Source organism: Leuciscus leuciscus (assembly GCF_965113295.1).
Source record: "Leuciscus leuciscus genome assembly, chromosome: 5".
Lineage (NCBI taxonomy): Eukaryota > Metazoa > Chordata > Actinopteri > Cypriniformes > Leuciscidae > Leuciscus > Leuciscus leuciscus.
Window position 1 is genome coordinate 21,900,951 of NC_138729.1, and position 22,368 is coordinate 21,923,318.

Sequence of the window (22,368 nt, forward strand, 5' to 3'; positions counted from 1 at the left end):
CTATAAGAATATGTTATATAAAAGGAAACATTTAGTCATTGGCAAAATAAAGCAATAAAAAAAAAAAAAGGGTGCACTGCCCCTCAACATTTCAGTTCTGAAAACCTAGAGGTTAAATTGTGCTTTCAGGCTGGTTGGTCTGTTAATGCTCACCACTAAACCACTGTTTACACCATGATCCACCAGTGGAATGTTTGCTCTTTATCTTTTTTTACTGAAAAAAAAAAAATATATATAAAATCTGATCAGCAGGAAAAGTATAATCATGTTTTAAAAGCAACTGTTTACAGATAATCTGGGAAGACAAAACAACAAAAAAGTGCTAAAACTTACATTAAAAAAAAACCTTTGCAATATCAAAAATTACAATATTAAACAATAAAGGCAAACATAAGACCACTCCACAAGGCATTAAATCCATTATTATTTGACAGTTATAGACATCAGTTAGACAAGCAGTCTTTTGTAAATAGAGGACGAGAAGATCTTGTTTACTGTACACATGATAATGACATAGGGGAGGGAGAGTGAATTCATACATGACCCACTGCTATTTACACTACTACTCAAATGTGTGGACACACCTCGTTCTTTATTATTACCATTATCTACATTTATCAAATGTTAAACAACTTTTCCATAGTTTAGACTATTCCAATTCACCACCTTTTGTGCTCAAATCGCACGAGGTGATTCCTGGGATGCTTTTCAAACAGTATTAAAGTTTATATGTATGACTGGCACTTCAATTATCCAAATTCAATCATTTAAACATAAGTCTTTGGATCAAGTTTTTTTTATGATCATAAGACATAAATTAAACTTGTCATAGCTATATATCATTGTATAGAAAACAATTTAAAATAAAAGAAGATATTATTAAAACTCAAGATAGTTAAATTTAAAATATTAGAGAATAAAAACAGTGAATAGAGAAAGAGTAAAGTAATTAATCATTTCAGGCATACAGCAAATACATAAATTACATAAAATTACATTCACACTAAGTTTTAGTAGTCTTTTTGTTAGAAGGGAGAATGCAAATCTCAACATATTTTCGAAATCTAGAAGAACAATGTTTTAATGCTTTACATTTATAAATGAATTAAGTTACTTGGAAATGCAAAATAGTGAAGCTGCATAATATGCTCTTCATATTGACATTAAATAAAGACTTGGTTCCTAAGCTTTTTTCCCCCCTCACATATTCAGGGAATAACATTATACAATGCAATAATAAACAAACAAGGGGAACTCTAAGGTGAAAAATATATAGGCCTATAATTAATAATGTATAATACATTTAAAAAATCTAGCATTAAAACCATTTAATTCAATGAATCTCTAATTACTATCATTGCACCGCCTGATTTCGCTTATTAACAACACCACAAAGCTAAAAAAGGTTTCTGGTAGTAAATGTGCACTGACATTCCTCAGTCCCGTGCAGGGTTAACAACACCGGTAGGAAAACGTCACATGTGCTCCTTTCCCTACTTCCGCTGAAGGGGTCCTGCAAGATTCTTAAGTCGCCCAAAACGGCGCCTGTTTTAAAAATGAGAATAATTCAACGTTCCTATTACCAATATACTTAACAATGTGGATATAAACACAAAAATAAATGTCAATAATCAATCCGGAACATTACTGTGGTACAGACTGTCATTATTAAAACGTTCTAGCAGTCATTAAACCGTACAGGCTGTCGGTGACAGCCCAGTGCCGAGAGTCTGAGCGTGACCTCTACTGCAGTTGAAAACACAGTGAAGCCGCGGCTCGATCAGTGGGATGTTTGTTTAGGTATTCGTTTTACCTGTCAACACAGTACTCTCAAATAACAGCACCGTAAGACAGGCTTATGTGCTCCGTGCCGCTGGATCTCCGCTCCGGGGTGCTCAGAGTGTCAACCGGCTTTGAGATCTATCACTGCACTGCAACATCAATATGGTAAGTGAGCACATCATCTGAATGCATTATTACTGTCATGTTTCCATTAATGCATGCTAGTTATAATACGAGAGGATATTTTATTCATTTGTTCATTCTGATGATAGATGATCCAGATCTAGAAGCATGACTGCAGACATTTCTTTATCTATATTAGGATTGAGGCCATTGCATCGTATGGGTGTAAATGTATGCATAGATTTTAAACAGAAATGAAGAATGATATAATTTAGCGTCATTTTAATGGTAGTTGTAAATGCTGGACAGGATATGCTCATAGGGGGAGGATGTGCCTCACCTGGTGCAGGTGCTTGACCTCAGAATGCCCTCCACTGGATGACGTCATGGAAGGGCACCAGAGGAGATCTCTTGACTCATCTTGTCTCATCAAAAAATGATCCAAAAGTTCAACCCAAATAAAATTTCTGTCATCAATGTACTCAGCCTCAAGAAGTTTCAAACCGGTGTAAAATGTATTTCTGTACAGGAAGGGATGTTATGCTTCAGTCACCTTTACCTTTCATTGTGTGGAAAAGGTGATATGGAAATGAACAGAGACTGTTACAAACAGTCTGCAAAACATGTCATTTTATGTTCCACAGAAGAAATAAAGTCATACAGGTTTGGAATGACATGAGGGTGAGGAAATGATGACTGAATGTTCATGTTTAGGAGAACTAGGCCTATCTCTTTAACTGTAAACTCCTATCCTGTCACTGCTCAATTAAAGACACAAATTATAGGCCCGTCCCAGTACCCACACATGATCACTTGTCTGCTCTCATGACGTATTTCCTGTATTTGGTTCGTGTTCAAGTGTGTGTAAAACTGTTGATTACATGATGGGAAACACTTAAAACATTTTGTTGTGAAATTGCAAGATAACTTTTTACAGAGCTATATTCATTTTTTCAATACTTTGCACTTTAACTGTTTAAGTAGTTCCCCTATGTAACAGGTGACAGTTTTGTTGTGCTTCTATTGATAAAAAGCGATTGCAAGCATTTTATAAAATACACACACTCGTCATCTCTGCACCAATACATTGTACTGACATTTTATTTTCGAATTAAGTTAACTTACACTGGAAAGTTTTCCTCAAAATCATATCATTTCGGGACACACAAGTAGGCTACCTTAACACTATTAATTATGGAATACGCTTAGCCTCAAATACCGCTCAGACCTGAGTTAGTTTTGCGCACATACTTCCTGTCACATGGACGCACTCTTTAGATGCCAAGACTGCAAGTAAAGTTATTTTACATTCTGTAAATGCTTCATTAATATTTAACTCTCAGCAGAACTTCTGGATCGCTGGAGGCAGTACATTATAGATTGCTTTATATGTCGTATGTGGTTTTAAGGTAATGCAATTAATATATCATATCATATCATCTAATAATAATGCTATTGTATCAGTTTTAGGTTGATGTCAGTTTCTTTCCACACTGGCATTAGTCTTTGTGACTGGTTAAATTATAATATACAGCGTATCAGTGAGAACTTGGGTAATGGAAGGAAATTAATTGCAGTGTTTGGACGTGTCACCACAGGGTGTTTTTGAAGAGCTAAAAAATCCATACTTAACCAGAGCAACTCTCCTCTTGACCATTATCTCGTATGGTGACTGGGCTTCTATCCCTGCTGGTTATCTTCAGTGGCCCCCTTCAGAGCTCATTTGGCCCCTGTGCTGTCCAGGTCACTGCTAGACTGGCAGATAAGTGTCCCATGCTGCTTCAATTACCTCTTCTGCCCGAACCTCTCATGGTGACTTACACTGACCGATCAAACTTCCCCAGCAAGGGACGCATTACATTTTTTATGTCACGCTTTTAAGGAGAATGTCCAGGATGTTAGGCCGGCATTTTAAGGTGTTACGCTTTTCTGATGGTTTGAGTTGACTAATGGGAAGTTGCTTGGAAACTGACCCATCTCAATATTGATAGTCGGATGGAAGTTTTGCACCTCTACCTTCGGGAAATATCCCAAAATAATCCTTCATATTTTAAAATCCTCATTCCTTTATGTTTTCTGAATGAATAAAATTATATTTATTTCTCCTTAATTGTAATATCTTCAAAAAGTGGGTTATTCACATAAAACTGATTGCTGAATTTCCTGAGCACTTTTATCATTCCAGTGTGTCTTAAGAAAACAACATATAAAAAATATAGGGTACAACAGGGCTAAAAGGGTCACTTGACTTTATTCTCTTTTAAGCTCAGCTCAGCACTTGGATGCACGTGGAAATTTGGTTGATCCTTAATGCGATCGCGGACACCAACGCAAAGTTGATTCTGCGCTAATTTTATGTAATATTTAATGGTTTTTAAAATGTTGTAGATTTATGTAGCAAATGAGAATCGATAAAATTGTCTATATTTTGAGACAATGGTCTTGTTAATGATTTTCAGCCAAAATAAACCAAAAATAATACAAACTTTGCTAAAGTGATTGTTTTGAACAAGTTTTAACTTAGACATTATTAAAGACATATTATTTAGCTAAAGTATTTGAATCAATCCTTTGTGCCTTTTGCCCCATGCTGTCCCACACACAGGGTAAAAGGCCCCCCTCGCCACCTCATACATTTAGACCATTTTTTACCAAGCAAACCACTTTTATGATTTATTTTCACACCAAATCTGTTGCTCCGTCAATGTTCAATAAAAACATATATATTATATTTTTCTGCTATCATACACTATGGGAGCAGTGAAAAGCACATGTTTCTCATGGTGTGCCTTTAGCCCCATTGTACCCTACACTTGATTCTAGGCTTGCCCACATATTAATATCATTCATTGATTCATTCAACTTAATAACACTTTTCCCGGCAGTCTCCCATTCATTCATATGGGCGATGTAATTCTCAACCATGGCGATGGGATACCTGTCTGTTTCCGGTAAAGTGAGGGAAACATTGAAGGCTGGCTCGTGTTCTCTCAGAGATGTTTGTGACCAGCAGTGAAAATAAGCATGTGGCTGCTTTCATGCGTTTCAGACCAGCACATTATAGTTATTGTGCCATTGTGTGGCTCTACCTCAGTGCAGGTACTGGCATTTGTCAAGTGGTGAAATATAAATGAAATATAACATTTCAGTTGTTATGGAAAGCTTTGCATTTGTGCTGCACATCAGTGTGAGGTTTTCATAGTGAAAGGTATAACAAGAAGCTAATTTTTCAAATTGTTGTACTGTGAATTAAATGGCAGCGGTGCTTAAATATCACAGCTGTTGATCCTCTGACTGGAATAGTTGATGCTGGGGGTTTTAAAACGAGCACAGAGTAATATGTGGTTGACTAAGGAAGTCAAGACAAATAGAGCAAAGGTTAATCAACTGATTGATTTCTGATTTAACCGGATACAGTGAGCAAATAAAAAAAGATACATATTTTTAGTTGTATATTTGAAAAAATATAGTTGAAAAAAAGATGTACAATCGTGTTTTGTTTTTTTAGGGATGCACCAAAATTTCAGCTACCGAAAATTGTCAGCAAGAAAAAAACGGCCGAAAATATATGCCGCCTCTCAGTGCTCAGGTTTCACTCTTGCGGTGTGACGCTCCGCTCAATATTCCGCTCGATGCATGTGTGCTCAGTTGCTCACGGCCCATGCGAACGCTCCACTCATGAACCCCTCATGCTCATCCAAAGTCTTGTATACTAAATAAACTGCTAGATTTTCAAGAACATGGGACCATTGCATTCCACAACTCTTGACAATTAGGCTCCAAAGTCGTGGAACAGAACTCAACAAGTCAACCTTTCAACCTTTCAAAATTGAATATTGCAGATAATTTCCTAGCTTTTCTGTCATGTGATTGAATTGCTCTACAATATGATTCATGATTCCTTCGTTCCTGAGTGACACGCCAGCCATGTTGCCATGTAAATGTCTTTTGTGTGAGTTTGAAAATGGCTAGCTAGACACATAACAATTTGTGCGGATCAGCGATCATTTGATCACCATCCTCAACATAGGGTCAGGACACTGTGCCTTACACGCATGGATGGTGAGATTGCCCATTGATGCCAGCGGTCCTCCCACGCTGTAGCTGGTATAGTTTGATGCTTGGGTTTTTAAGGAAATTACAGAGGAGGTGCTTGACTGGGGAAGTCAGCATCATTTGCAAAGGTTATTACCTTAGGTTATTAAATTCATTACTTTTCCCTTGCTCTGTGGACTTTTTAGTCAATTTTTTTTTCTCCACTTAAAGGCTGCCCCACACTAAATCAGATTTTCAAAATGTGAAAGGCCACAAACATGACTAGTGTGTGGAGTGCCACGATGTGACCAAGACAGCTAACCACACACTATTAGATTCCATTCACAAACTTTAGAGTCTCGACTGCGAACGCGGGCAAGCTTGCTGATGTTCAAACAAACGTGACTTTAGAGTAAATAAACATGGCAGACGGTGGACACGAAGTTACTGTAATAGTGTTGCTTTTTACAGAACATTCACTAGAAAAAAGATTTGGATGAAGTCGCTTGATGCTTCGTTCTTCAGTCAGCTCGCTGGATTCTCCCAACACAACATGATATCTGATCCTAAATATTCAATGTTGAATATTTACGATTTTGAGATTGGTGCGGCACTGATGTTCTTCCAAGCAGATTTGTTCTTCGTCACTCTTAACACACATCGCATCTAGGGATACACGATATGGTCATTTTTAATGTTATCGTTATCGGCCGAATAAGAAAATTTGGCCGATATGTTAAAACTGATAAATAATGATTATAGTGCACTTCAGATGCACACTGTTCGCCATGTTTTTTTTATTGCTTGAAATATGATTGGAATCACTTCAAAAAAGGAAGATGCAGTTAAGTGCAACGTGCAGTGCAAGTCTGTCATATAGGCTGCATAAAATTAAATTGAGAACATCATTATAATTGTGTGCTTGGGACATGGATTTAATGGTGAGACTTTTTTTTTTGGCTCTCAAATTATATAAAAATGTGGATTTAGATTTATCGTCCAATATGTCGGTTATCGGCTTTCAAATATAAAGAATTATCGGTTATCGGTATCGGCCAAAATTTTCATATCGGTGCACCCCTAATCGTATCACAGGAAAATCTGAAAAGATAATCTGTTGAACCATCAAAATAATCGGGACTTTACCTAGGATTGTCAGAAGGGGAGAATTGGGCCCAAAATCGGCCTAATTATATAGTGTGTGGGTGCCTTAAGACATTCTGTCTTTTTATTTGACTCAAATACATATCTGCAAGAAAATGTCAAGTATTTTGAGTCCTTTTATGTTCATTTTGCAAGACCACAAATTTCACCTCAAATTTGGCTAGTTTGGTTTCAAAATCACATGCTCTTGCCAACCAAAACGGCAATTGAGGTTAGTAACTACTCTGAATGCTGTTCTCTGTTCTTACTGGTGCGATCAGAAAGTGTTCTAATATTTCACTCTTTCCCTTCAGGGTGTGATCAGTGTGCAGCTGGTGGTTACCATGGTAATGGCCAGCATGATTCAGAAGATCATACCCCACTATTCCTTTGCACGATGGCTCCTCTGCAGTGGCAGGTAATGAGGAAGTACAGCCCACTGTGCCACTCTGGCATCCCTTCTCGATGGTCAACCTAAAATGGCATCTTAATCCTTAACACAAACCACAGATCCTGCTCCACTTCTGCGAGCATATCCTGTGTTTTATTGTTCATATTAAGGGCCCATCAAAAATGCATCATTATGGGGTTTCAGTAAGACCAAAGGGTATCATCAAAAAGCGCTGCAACCCAAGAGAACCGCTAACGAAAGTATAAGCCATGCCTGTTTCCCCCCTTAATTAGAGCCATATGTGTTTAGAGTAAACAGCTCCTCCAAATGTGCTCAATAATTCATCTGTGCTTGTTTTTGGCTGTAAAAATAGTTTGGGAAAACTCTGGCTTGAGTGCAGGGCTTGAAGTGTTGCCCAGGAGACTTTCATAATTAAGTTTTCAATAGGAAGTAAACATGCAAAAAAACAAACTGAAAGCAGTACAGCCCTCTCAGGGCTCATCACAGGCCGGGCTCCTAAACAAAGTTGAAGGGGTTGTGGTAAATGTTTGCCACCAAAGATCTGCTAATTTTATTAGCATCAAACAACCTTTTTCATTTGAAAAATGGTGTACACAGAAATTTAAATTCATGTGATCATCTTTGTGTCTACCGTGAGACAGAAAAGCAGAAATTCAGAAGGCTGCGCTTGTCGCTCTTTTCCATGCAGTTCCAGTGAATGCAAGACTGATGCTTTCAACTTTCAAAAAAGGTCACAAAGGCACCATAAAATAATTGTGAAAGTGGTCCATGCAATGAAAGTCAATCGGTTGAATCGCATATTGTTTTAGACCCCATTGACTTTCATTGGATGGACACAGACATTCTTCAGAATATATTTTCATCTGTTCTGTCATAATGGTTTGAAACTAAATGATGACAGATAAAAAAATGTGGGTGATTTTTAAACAAAACTTTTTTTTATTAGTAAGCTTCTTTAAAACAACAGTTCTGACCAACATTTTCTTTCCTCTACCGTTCAAAAGTCTGGGGTCAGTAAGGCTTTTAAAAATAAATGAATGCAGCAATGATGCATTAAATTGATCAAAAGTGACTATAAAGACTATTACAGTGTTATTATTATTTTTTATTTCTTATAAATGCTGTTCTTTTGAACTGTCTATTAATCAAATAGTCTTGAAAATGTATCATAATGGTTTCAAAATCCACAAAAAATATTAGCAGCTTAATTGTTTTCAATATAAGAAATGTTTCTTCGACTCCAATTCAGTATATTAGAATGATTTCTAAAGGATCATGTGACACTGATAACTGTAGAAATGACTGCTGAAAATTCAGCTATGCCATGCCATCACAGGATGGAATAGGCCTACATTACGTTTTAAAATATACTAATACACTGTATTTTTTTTTACTGTATTTTTGGTCAAATAAATGCAGCCTTGCATTAAGAGACGTCTTTCAGAAACATAAAATCTTACCGACCCCAAATGCTAGAGTATTGAATGGTAGCATATGTTTTTCTAGAGCTCTGTGTATTTCAGAGATGGTGGTGATGTACTTCTCTTTGTCTTGCTAGTCTGCGTTGGTACCAGCACCCCACAGAAGATGAGCTGAGGACTTTGGCTGGAAAGCAGCAGAAAGGAGGAAAGAGCAAAAAGGACAGGTACAACACCGCATTTCTCTAGATTTGTGCACGTTTGACTTTTGTTTGACTGCTTGTGAAGATCAAGCAGCCTTGTTGCCTATGTTCTGCTGTGGATGAAAGCTTTGGACTATGCGTACAGTGCTAATTCCCTGAAAAGGTAGACTAGCCCCGTGTCTAGCAGCTTAGTTTTGATAGTCAGCTCTATTATACCTACCTCCTGTTCTCAGACAAAAGCCCATTTTTGCTCTGCAGGGAGCTCTTGGGCCATTTTGTCAGGCAGGTATGCCGCAATCCAGCGCAGAGAGACTACCATACCCACAGTGCTTTTGTGCTGAACACCATTGTGCACACTGACCTATGTAAACAACAGGGACCCGAAGGAGAAGTCCAAGAATCTCAGGTTCAGTTGGCTTGGAGCCACGGGGCAGAAAGCTTGCATACTAGACTCGTTCACGCTAAGGCCTGTGCCCCTTTCCAATATCCCACCGCTCCCAGCAGAGCCCGACATTCATTTCTCTATTCTTTGTCATGCAGACGGCATTGGAGATGGGTGGAAATATGTTTGATTTGAGCGTTGTGTGGATTTAGCTCTTTTTCAAGAGCGAGGAGGGCTCCTCTAATCCCCAGTAAAATGTGCAAACTCTAGTGTTTGGTTTCCAATAGAGACAGAGCCCTCTGTTAGTCTGCGGAAAATCTGCTGTCCTTTGAACTAAGTTGCCGATCCCACACGTTGATACCCGTTTTGCAGTTCTTTCTATTCTTTTGCTTGCTCGCCATAAAATTGTATATTACATTTAGCTTAATTTATAATAATTAGGTGCCCTGAAAAGTTAAATTCGTCAAAAGGGACAGTAAAGACATTTATACTAATGTTGCTGAAGATTTTATTTCAAATAACTGTTTTTCTTTTGAATTTTCCATTCATGAATGAATCTTGAAAACAAATGTATCACAGTCGCCACAAAAATATTAAGCATCACAAATGTTTTCAACACTGATTATAATAAGAAATGCTTCTTGAGCAAGAAATCAGGATATTAGAATGATTTTTGAAGGATCATGTGACACTGAAGACTGAAGTAGTGATGATGGATTCAGCTTTATCACAGGAATAAATGACATTTTAAAATGTATTAAAATAGAAAACTTTAATAATAATAATAATATTATATATATATATTTCACTACAGTAATTTTGATCAAATAAATGCAACCTTGGTGAGCACAAGAGACTTTCAAAAACATAAAAAAATCTTCCCGACTCTAAACTTTTGAACAGTAGTGTATAGGTAACAATTTTTCTAGTCATAATTATGTGCAGTCATAATTGTTTGGCCAAAAACTGAAGTTTATTTTAATAAACTTAATTGCCTTAAAATGTTATACTGTTATTGTTATTGTTTCAAATATAAATATTTATTTTCTAAAAAATTAAGGAAAAAAATACACTTCAGCTTTTGGCCAAACTATTATGAAAGCTCATAATTATGACTACAAAAAATGTCACCAATTCGTATCACAGCACTTCACAAATGAGTTATGATGAATTGTACTGCACTGTATACAAAGATAATAGAGTTTTTTTACTTAATGGTCCAAAGGACACTATTTCAATGTTCTCCAAAAACCTATTCGGGCAGGATTAGTTTTCTAAACTATGTTATTTAATTAACTGATTCTGACGGGACTAACATCTCTGTTTATTACAAAGGTGGAAGTGTGTTTTGTAGATGTAGGCGTTACAGAAGCTCATGTGCTGCGGTTGCGTGTATCATGTATGCTGTACATGTGTGAATAATTTATATTGCCATTTTAATGGGGCAAAACCCTATTTAAATTAACTTCAAATGGGTTTATAGAAGTAGCGGTTTATAATAAACCCACATACATGAGCAGCGAAATCTAAACATAGTATCTTGCCTGACACTGATATTAAGATGATTAAAATCATCTCTATTGAAATTAAATGAAAGCATGCGGAACATTAGTGTGCAAATGGTAGCTCACGTATGTCAAAAAACACATGGAGGAGAAGCATTTCTAATAAAATATGGGCAATCACAGACTCTCTAATCGGACGGGATTAGATTTCTCTGAGGACTGTTGAGTTTCCTGGAAATCTCTAGGTAATTTACCCTGAAATTTTGTGTGAGAAAAACAATTGTGAAACAAATTTCCCTAATGTCCTCGACGGAAAACTAGGAAAACTAGTCCCATCCGAATAGGGCTGAAGTTAGTCACCACTGACTCAATATTACTAATTCATTGTACTCTGTATTGTAGATTCAATTTCAAGAGCAGGTCAGTGGTCAACATGACACATTTATGAAATCATTTCATTAGTTTAATCAACTTAAACTCTGACATTCAATAAAAGTTAGCAAAATAAATGAAACACAAATGTCTTTTGAAAGTGGGAGCTTCTGAACTTCTCACCCTGATGATGACATCCCACTTCACGTAGAAACCAGGATTCTCACCGTCAGGAAGAAGTCATGTGACACATTGCATTGTGTAATGAGGTTAAATGCCAGAGAAGCCCCATCATCTTACAACTGAAGCCACTTATAAGAGTGCTGAAACATCATAAATGAATGGATAAAGTAGCCCAGATGCTCTTGAATAAATTCTGTCTTATCCGGGCAGCAGAGGATGATAACGGCGACTACTTGGAAGAACATACTGTTATCATTTTGAAAAAAAAAATAATTCATGAAGTATGCTAATTATTATTATTTATGTATGGCCGAGATTTTGAGTAATGCGCTTTGAAAAATAAATAATAATCTGTTATGTTTTATATTCAGTTTTATTCAAAAGCATAAATAAAAAGCAACTTTATTACAATTTATTCAGTAATACTGGCAAGTGAATGGTTTTTGGCCTGAAATGTCCTTGTGATGTGTGTGTGTGTGTGTGTGTGTGTGTGTGTGTGTTTGTTTCAGCTTAGCCTACTTTCAGTGCATAACTATTATATGTGCTATGTTCACGTTTTACTTCTCAGGAAGTACAATGGGCACTTGGAGAACAAGCCGATGACTATTCCCAAAGACATCGACCTTCAGCTGGAGACTAAGTGCATTGCAGAAGTGGACACACTTGGTAACTCACCTGTTGTCATTATATGCCCAATGAATCCTGGAGCTTAAAGGATCTTCTTAGAAAGTCTGGTTTCTAAAGCTTCTCTTTTTGTCTGTCTAGCTCTGCATTATTTTCCTGAATTCCAGTGGTTGGTGGATTTTACGGTGGCCGCCACAGTGGTGTATCTCATCACTGAACTGTACTTCTGTGTGGCGGAGCCCAGTGGAGAGATGAACATCAGTGTGGTGTGGAGCCTGCTGGTCTTGGCCTTTGTCATGTATCCCTTTTGAGCTAGTTTTTCCTCTTCCCGTTTCATCTTTTGCATTGGTTTCCCTATTTCATATTTTATTGCTATTAATTCTTGCAAATATTTCATTAATAGCACAGTTGACAAATAACATTGTCTTCTTTCCTATATCAGGATTTAATTGTAAAATTGATGTACAATACAAAACACTTTTTTTTTTGTGTGTGATGTGAAATAGGATCAGCATTAACACTGGTTCCCTCGACAAAAACCTAATATTTTTTTTCCGTTGGCTTTTAAGGGTGTGTGACACTTGGCATGTTTGTTTCGATTAAAACTCTTTGTTAGTGCGGTTCATTTGAATAAGTGTGAACGCTGCCATCCGAATTCCGAACCCTGGTGCGCACCAAACAACGGGTCTCGGTCCGCTTCCATAAAATATAAAAGCAATACAGACCAAAGACATGTAAACAAACCAAAAATGGGACATGATGTCACAAGATGTGACCCTAAAAAGGACAGAATTGTCAAGCAAACCAGTTTTTTCTCGTCATAATCGCGGTTGCCCATCACAGTTCGGTAAGGAGAACCGCGTCTCTTTGCAGTAGATCTTCGTTTGTGTGTGTGACGGAGGGATTCCTGCTGCTGTTTTGACTCTTTTACACATTTTATAAGCTCTTCATGAGTTCTCAGCTGGTCAAAATCATATGCACATACAACCAGCGCATTCAGAACACAGCGTTGTTTTGGATGTTCGGTAAGTTCTGTCTAGAAATACACGTCATAAAATAACATATCCCTGTGCCTTTAGATTCGGTGTTAAAATGCCAATGTTAACGCCATGCTGAGCAGAACTAAATGGGTTCGTTTTTTTTTGTCCGGGCCAAACGAACCAAGTGTGAACAAACCCTTGAATTATCGCAAGAAAATAAGCTCTGTTTATGATACTTGCACGTTTTGTCCATCAAGATCATTCAAAAATGAACAAAGCTTTTATACATTTAGAAGCCTAAATACAATCGGCAGAAATAAAAAGCTAAACTTAGGCTATAAACGAACTAAACCATGGTCACTCGCTCAACTTTGACATCACGGCCACCAATCTTCGACAACTCTTTCAGTCATTGCCTGTGTAAATATCAACGCAACAATACTACTTATTTCTTTTAATAGTTGCCAGGGTATTGCTATACGTTTGCTTGGTTGTGAGATGTTTTAAAGAGAGTTCTAAAAAGATTTGAGGTTAATCATCATTCTGTACACTTCAGTTTGGGGTTTAAAATCCGCAATCGCAAACACGAGTAGTAATGGAGATGCTTAACAAACACAAAATATTGTCGTTTCTCAAAACATGATTTGACTTGCATAGGGAGCCTTTTGTTATTTTAACAGAACTCCAGAAGGAACTTTTAAAGTACTTTATCCAATAATATGTCCATAGTCCTTAAATGTTAAAACATCCTTTGTAAAAGACAACCCTTGTGGAGAAGCTCAATTTTCACAGTCTCGATGCAGGGACAGTCTAGCCATGAGTGATGAAAGCTGCACCTGTTGCCTTTTACCTGCTACTTTCCCCTTCTAGTGCCGCACCAAATCACACACATTAACCTCGGCACAGTCCACAAAGATCAATCTCCCTCCGCTCGGCACTGCCCTTTACCTAGCTCAGCCTGCCGCAGAAGATTGGAGGCCCAATTTGCACGGCCCACCGGACTGATTTGCCTGGGAAAAAGAGAGGAACGAAGGAAGGTGCCTGGTAGGGTGATGAAGATGATGATGACGATGATGAGAGGTCTATATGTGTGCAAATGGCTGAATGTGGACAGGAGGGAGCCATTTTTTCCTGATCTCAGTGGAGAGTGTGTGGTGGGGGAAAATGGCCTTGTCAAAGAGATGGTCACTAAAACATTTCCTCAGATGGCCGCCCGCTTGCCTTGCAGATTTGCACGACGTAGCCACAAGTTGAATGATTGACCCTAGACCAGTATAATCAAAACGGGCACATATAGGCAAGCGGTCATAACAAAGAGGCACAGATGGACATTTTCTGTCTGCTGTTGACGCTTTTCAAATTTGTCGTTTCTCACCGTAAGGATATTAGCTTTGACACTGTTTGATGTGGCATGTTTTAAATGCGTTTCTCTGCTGCTGTGACACTAAATGTAAGACTTGTACCATGACTTTTTCATTGATTTTTGTCGATGCTAGTCGGCAGATTTTGGGCAGTCAGGGTTGGCACTTGGCAGATATCACAGAAAATTGTGTAGTAGACGGTTAACAGACTTTTTTTTTTTGCTTCAGGATTTGATCCCATTCAGTTGGAGGATATTAAATATGTTTGATATTTTTAAGGTGATTTTGAAACGCACATTATTCTTATTTTTCAAATGTTTCTGTCAGTTTGGTTTTCGGCTTGAAAATTACTTAAAGTCTGTTAGTGTATGATCCTCAGTTATTTAGTCTACGATGCTACGATGAGGTTTTCTCTGGAACCATTTTACAAAGTCTTCAAGTGTATATTGCCTAGTGTTTTAAAATCTAACCGTCTGGTGCTGTTCGTTAATTTTTGACCGAAATTTTTTACATTTACGGAATAGTACAAAACTTGGTAAAGGTTTTGGCACTTGTTGTGTGAACACACACACACACACACAAAAAAATCATGGACATGATTCGAAAAGGTTAAATGGTCCTGAAAAAAAAAAATCGAACTTGTATTGTTCATGGTCAAAAATTTGCGCTTTTGAAATGAATGGGAGATAAATTTCATCTATTGGAAGCGTTTGGTTCTGCGCACAAACAAATTCTTACTGAAAGCTCATTTTTTGAGATATCAACTTCAAATTTGGAACACAGCTTGTATCGATTTATGGCTTTTTCTTCAATTATGGCTTTTTTTCACAGTTTTAGAGCAAAACAAAGTATTATAATACAAAAAAATATATAAAATATAAAAAAATATATAAAATATAAAAAAATATATAAAATATAAATAAATAAATAAATATAAATTTTTTTTGTGCATTTTTCATAAAAATAAATGTCATTTTTATAACTTTTTTTCAGAGAGTTATATGTAGAATCCATCAGAGTAATGGCACTGAAAGGAAAAGTCTGCTAAATCCAACAGCATAATCTATCAACCGCATATGTAAGTTTGTAAAATGAAGAAAAATGTGTTTCGTTAGCCTATACTCTTACAATGGATGTCTATGGGGAAAGTATACTCAATTATTGTAACCCAAAATTATTAAATATAACCTACAATATTTCTTTAATTAGGCAAAAAATTCATTCAAGCCTTTTTCTGATGTTTTTGGAGAGCAATTTTTGGTATAGTGTACAAAAGTACCCTTTGTGACCATGTTCCTTAGCTTTAGTTTTTCTCAGGAAGATCCTTTTCTCCCTCACGGCTCACTACTTCAGACTAGAGGAGGGCGGTGAGCGTTCCCTCTGCATCACCTTTGCCTTTTTCTTCTTCGTGAAAGCAATGGCTATCCTTATTGTCACAGAGAACTACCTGGAATTTGGCCTCGAGACAGGTATAGTAGTGTCAAGTTGGGTGTTTTGTGTATCGGTTTCTTTTTTTAGAGTATGTAGTAACATAGAATGTGAGACCATTATTTGTTCTAAAATTAACAAATGATAGTGGAAATGTTTAAAACCGGCAATGAAACTGTACGTTACATTATTTCAAAAAAAAATTAATAATAATTCTCTTGCATATTTCCATTTCATCACTCACATCATCATACACTAACTAGTCCTGGAATGAAAGAAACTTTCACAAAAATGGGGAGCTATTGGTTTCTCTTTTTTTTTTTTTTTTTTTTTTGATGTCACTTAACACCAGGAATGTGGACACTTGTAGACAATAAAATAAAATCTTTTGGCTTCCCAGTTTACTTAACCAAAGTAAAAAGTGGTTTAACGGTGCATGACAGTCACCATGCTTTTATTTTGTAGACCATTTTAATCTCTTCGTTTTGAATCACTCGCATCACTTCGTGTCATTCTGGTATTATGATTTAAACTATGCAATAGGCTACACTAAGTTGAGTGTTTTTGTGCTGGTACCTTGGCTGATTTAGGTCTGTCATGGTTTTCATATTCTTCATATTCTGTGTTGTGGTTAGTTCACAGCAGAAACTAAATTGAACTTTTCCACTATGAGGCAAAAATTATTATTTTTTACCTATATAATGGCAATGTTTTATATATCCTAGTTAGATGTATGCATCATTCCATTTGTCAAATTCTCACATTTAATGTCAGCTCACACATCAATACAAAATTAATGAGGATATTATCATAGGCGATGCATATTGCACACCCCTACTATGACTATTTTTTTGTTACATTTGAATTTCTGTCGATATAAACTGTTTCTATCCTCGTTTTTCTCCTTTCATAGGCTTTGCTAATTTTTCCGAAAGTGCCGTGCAGTTTCTGGAGAACCAAGGCCTTGAGTCCCAGTGAGTATTATGGCCAGTGTCCCGTCCCCCCCCCCCCCCCCCCCCCCCCTTTGTCAGTACAGAGGGAGTGTGTGTATACAGTATACCATGTCTCTGTGGGTTAGGATTAAACCGTGTATGTGATGGTTTGGGCTTCCCTGCGGTGAACAGGCCTTGCTCTCTTCCTCTGCCTCTACAGGGGCCCTATATCCAAGCTGACCTTTAAGCTGATCCTGGCACTGTTCTGCGCTCTCATTGGAGCCTTTCTCACCTTCCCTGGCCTGCGATTGGCCCAGATGCATCTTGATGCCCTCACGCTAAACGACTGCAAAATCACACAGTAAATGTTTCAAAATAATATACAATTTATTACATCTCATCATCCTTATATATATATATATATATATATATATATATATATATATATATATATATATATGATTTGTCAACCTGAATTTGTATTGAAATATTGAAGCCACTAACAATATTTCCATGTTAATTCATGTGGAGCATCAGTGTCTGACTATATCCTCGGTAAGTTAGCAGACCAGTATTACTGCAGATGGACCTGTTCTCCATTTTCAGCCAGCGTTGGGCTTTAGGGTAACTGTTTTACAAAAGAAGAGTTAGGCATTACACATCTCACATAGCTAATCCTCTTCTGCTCTCATGACACTATGAGGCTTACAGTTAGACCTCTTTAAGGCCTGGATTACTTCCATGCTTCTTGTGCTGGTGAAATGCCACATTTAAAGCAGTGGTACTTTGTGATAGTTGATGTTTACTGCTCCATTGATACTCTTGTGTGTAATGGTCTAATGGTTTGATTTTATGTGTCCATCCTTCAGGATTTTGCTGCATATCAACTTCTTGGCCCCCTTAATTATGGTACTGCTATGGGTGAAGCCCATAACAAAGGATTGCATAATAAATCCCACATTTGGGAAAGATGGTGTGCCTTTGTGAGTACCTCATTTTACAATGTGTTTTGTGTTGTTTTTTTGTCAACATGACATTTTGCATTACTAGTTTGTTGAATTGTTCTTGATTAATTAAAAACTTGATTTTGAGTTCATCAAGACTTTGTTTACTCAAGGAAATTCACTTTAATGTCAACATGAAATCTATATGGTCCCTGATTAATTTCTTAATACAAATCCCTGGTTTTATTGTGCATGATTCATCAGTACAAATTATTCAGAAGAAAATTCAAGTATTGTTTTTTTAACAATTTGTTCTGCTTCTGAAATGACTTTGTTCGATGTCATGAAGGGTGGAAATTATGTTGACAAATAGCCCACACACTCTTATGACATTTGGTAACTATTTTACATCTTGCTGAATTCGTATAATCTCATTTGTACGTTTTTGTACTATCTGCTTACGCCCCACTGACTGTTAGGTTGAGGGTTGGATCATCATGCTTTAAAAAACAAAAACAAAAAAAAAACTATGTTTTCATGCAAATCAAATCGTACGAATTCATACAAAATCTCCAACTCGTAAAATAGTTGAGCTTTCTCATGAGATCAAATAGGCATATAGGTGATATATTTTAGGCTGCTGTATGCAGTCTTTCAAAACCTTTCCAGTAGTTAACAACCTTTCCAGTAGTTAACAACACAGCAATTTAATGCCAGGTAATGGTAGAGTAATAAAGGATAACAAAAGATTTGGGATGGGGTAAAAAGCATTACTATTGTGATAAGTCGATCTCTTGGGGGTGAAGTTGTCCTTCAGCCTCCAATGGTATTTCAGAAAGGGAATTATCCTTGGGCAATCCACTCAAACTCACATTGAGGCTTTATTCTCATGTGGAATGCCCACTTTTCACAATCCAATCAATCAAGTCCTGCCCTATATTTATTTTACTATAAATCATCACATTGCGACAGTAAAATGGGTTGTGAATGCCATTTCTTGCTGACCTAAAGAGATGTTATTTCAGTGAGACCTTTGTTAATTCTTCTCTGCTCAAGTCACATCCTAAGGTTTGGGCAAGTTTTACTCACCCTGATTCGGTGTGTCACTCCTCTCCATCTGCTTTCAGAATGTCTGAGAACACATACGACACGTTGCGTCTGTGGGTGATCCTGCTTCTGTGTGCGCTGAGACTAGCCATGATGCGGTATCATCTCCAGGCCTACCTCAACCTGGCCCAGAAGGGCGTCTTGCAGATGAAGAAGGAAGCAGGGCGCATTAGTACCGTGGACCTTCAAAAGATGGTGCTTATCACTTTTTGTTCTTGTTATGTCGTCTTCTTACTGACATTAAAAATCGCTGAGATAATAAGCAGTCATGTAATAATGCTAATAATATGCAATTAAGTTATTGTGATGGAAAGCCATCCTTTTATTTTGCCCGATATCCCATCTATCCCAAGTATCCCATCTTCACTAGGTTGTTCTTGTGATGTTTGATCTGATACTGGTTAATAAATGCACTCAGGGACCCTCTTGTGGCATCCACTCTAGGGGCCTACATTACAGTGTCGACATTCCTCAAAGGTGGAAATATGTCGGTATGAAAAAGGACTGCGTGGCATTGTTGCCCTCAAAGCTCCAAAATGAGGAGGCTATTTGAGTTTAGTGGAGCGCAAGGATCAAAACCCACAGCACTCCACAGCTGGAGCTGAGGAAAAGAGCCCGTTTGATGTTCCAAGCCATAAGTGAGATTCGCAAATGGCTGTAGAGTCGCAGGGGTGTCTGGTCTTACATCTGCTCCAAAATCATATGCTCGCAGCCTCCCTCTGTACTTAAGCTCCCAGTGAGTCTTCAGCGAGTCTGTTTGATGAGCTCCTCTCCAAGCCAAGCTGCTTGTTTTGAATGAAATTTGCCTAAATGTTTTAACTGCAAATTTGTTTTTCCTCACATAGGTCGCCCGAGTCTTTTACTACTTGTGTGTAATAGCACTCCAGTACGTTGCACCTCTGGTGATGCTGTTACACACTACTTTGCTGCTAAAGACATTAGGTGAGGCATTAGGTTATTCTCAACACATTCTCATTTGCCTCGGTGGGGTTTCTTGAATTTTTCATAATCTCGTTTCACCCCCAGGTGGATACTCGTGGGCGATTTACCCTGAAGAGAGTTTGCCGTGTCTATCAAATGAGGACTCGAACCCCGCTGAGGTGGGGCAAGGCGAGATGCAGGCCTCTCAAACTGTGGCCCAGCTGTCGGTCGCTCTCGGGGGATTGAGGACTGTTTTCTCCCCCTTGCTTTTTCGAGGGCTCCTGTCTTTCTTCACATGGTGGACCGCCGCCTGCCTGTTCTCCACCTCTCTCTTCGGCCTCTTCTACCACCAGTATCTGATGGCTGCATAGCATCAGGAAGGGCTTGTTCGACTGAACTGTGCGGCACGACGAGGCCCTGGAACATTCCCCTTTCCTGCAACCATATCAGCCGGGTTCTTCTCTGATGTGCTTCCCCCATGGACACATTGTTTTAGCCTAACAAATTCAAAAAATGACAATAGTAATAATGCAGTCACTGTTATATTCATCGAATGGAGGATGGCATCTGAAGGAGACCTCAAAATAATGCTGATTTTGAAGGGGCTGCAACTTTCCGCCGTCTTTGAGCCACCAGAAGGTTGAAAGCAAGGGATCACTCACAGTCTTTGACATTTTATTATTTAGTTGAAAATTATGGTTGATGAATTTCATAAGAACAGCTGTTAAACAGTTTTTAATAGTGTTTTTTTTATGTTTTACTTCTCCAAAGTAGAAACTGGGTTCTGCTGTAGGGGAGGTTTTCATTGCTGATACATGAAGAGGAAACAGTGATTTAGTCGAGCTTGGAGAGTATAGTGAGGGGATTTATCAAGAAGAAAAGTATGTATTAAGGGTGTATTTATTTCAGATGGACTGAAGCCAGCCTTCTCATGAGGAGAGTTTTGTTTGACTGTAGGAGACTGAGAGATAATTTAAGTGTGCATGTGCGTGTGAGAGTGGCGGTTCGTGTGTTAACATCAGTGCCTGCAGGCTCCCAGTGACCCCTGCTGCTGGTGGCCCCTGCTAAATCTAAAAAGGGCATTTTGATCATGTATAAAAGCTAACAAAAAAAAAAATTCTAAACCAGTGGCCTCCGCTCTTCTGATACCCTTCCCCGTCATTTAACCGGTCAGATGTTTCACTTTGAATTTCGGGTCCAGTGACATCAAGCACATCCTTTAAGCGTGCTCCATGTTTCTGTATGGAGCCTATTGATTTTCTGTTATGCATCAAATAACAGGATAACAGGATTTCTTTCATGTGAAGGTGCCAAGTACGCTTGTATTCCCCCATGAGTGTGTACAGTACTTCCTGCTGGAAATCAGAAAGCACACATGCAGAGGCAGAACATGTGGCTTGATCACAAAGAAACATGGGGTTTAATGATGTCCACTTCAACATTGTGACATGAAACCGCACAGAGACAAATCTGAAGTATTTTTTAAATACATTTTTAGTTTTTTGTTTGTTAGTCTTTTTTTAGTGTTAACCTACTGTAAAGTCTTACTCTCATCCTCCATTTATGAGTTTTTGGAGGGTACGCAGACAATGAATGTATTGATCCTGCCTGATTTTTTTATTGTAGTTATGATTAATTTTATTTTAGCAAATCTACCCTTGGGCCACTAATAAACAGTCAAATATTACATAATCTTGGCTTTTAACTAATATCAGTTAAATTAAAAATATAAATGTTATATGTTGTGGACTTCCAGTGGCATTTATATTGCAAAGGTGCGTCCGTTATCATCAACAGCACACTTAATATAACATGGCAGTAAAATCCTGAACTCAATTTTTAAGAGCTGTTTTTTTTTTTCTCTTCCTGTTGTTGATTATCAAGCTGTGAAGATTGATGGATGCAATGGGGGGTTTATTTTAACTGTAAACATTCACAACCTTTGGTAATCATAAGTGGGGCCATTTTAGTCTTACCTCACCTAGGGGTTTCTCCCCCTTTCCCCGACCATTAAAAATTAAAACAAGTGACCAAAATGTATTAAAAATTTTACTAAAAACGTACCCCCCTTTTTAAGATGTTTTCATTAAGCATTTCTTTAAACATTTCTAACCCTAATGCCAAATAACAGTATATGAGGTTTAGAACTGATCCATATTAAATTGAGAAGACAATTCACCCCCCACCCCCCTGGCTCTGTTGGTCTTTAATACATTTTAAGTACTTATCTTTATTTATTACTTTTCACTTTGTTTAATAAATGATTGTCAAGAAAACATGACTTACCTTCTTTTTTCCCTCGATTTTTAGAATTAGCATTATTCTTGTTCTGTCAAGATTTATACACAATCATTTTCCTCCGTATTTTGTTGACGTATCATAGTTACACAGTTTTGGGGGGGTTTTCCCCTTAAAATAAAACATTTAAAAAAAATCTCAATTAAAAAAATCTCAAATACACAATTTAGTCCTGTTAATCGTCTAATGTCGGAGTTATCGTGAATAAAATGAAT

At 37.6% G+C, this 22,368-nt stretch overlaps 1 protein-coding gene across 1 annotated transcript; it reads left to right on the forward strand.

The window, feature by feature from the left end:
• The first annotated feature begins 1,737 nt into the window (after positions 1–1,737).
• On the forward strand, positions 1,738–21,788 carry tmem161b (transmembrane protein 161B). The gene is made up of 12 exons (XM_082170023.1): positions 1,738–1,947; positions 7,398–7,501; positions 9,054–9,140; positions 12,127–12,224; positions 12,324–12,480; positions 15,841–15,992; positions 16,865–16,925; positions 17,104–17,244; positions 17,753–17,866; positions 18,955–19,129; positions 19,780–19,876; positions 19,961–21,788. The coding sequence occupies exons 1-12, from the start codon at positions 1,945–1,947 to the stop codon at positions 20,224–20,226; spliced, it is 1,455 nt and encodes a 484-aa protein (XP_082026149.1). The 5' UTR covers positions 1,738–1,944; the 3' UTR covers positions 20,227–21,788.
• The last annotated feature ends 580 nt before the right edge of the window (positions 21,789–22,368 follow it).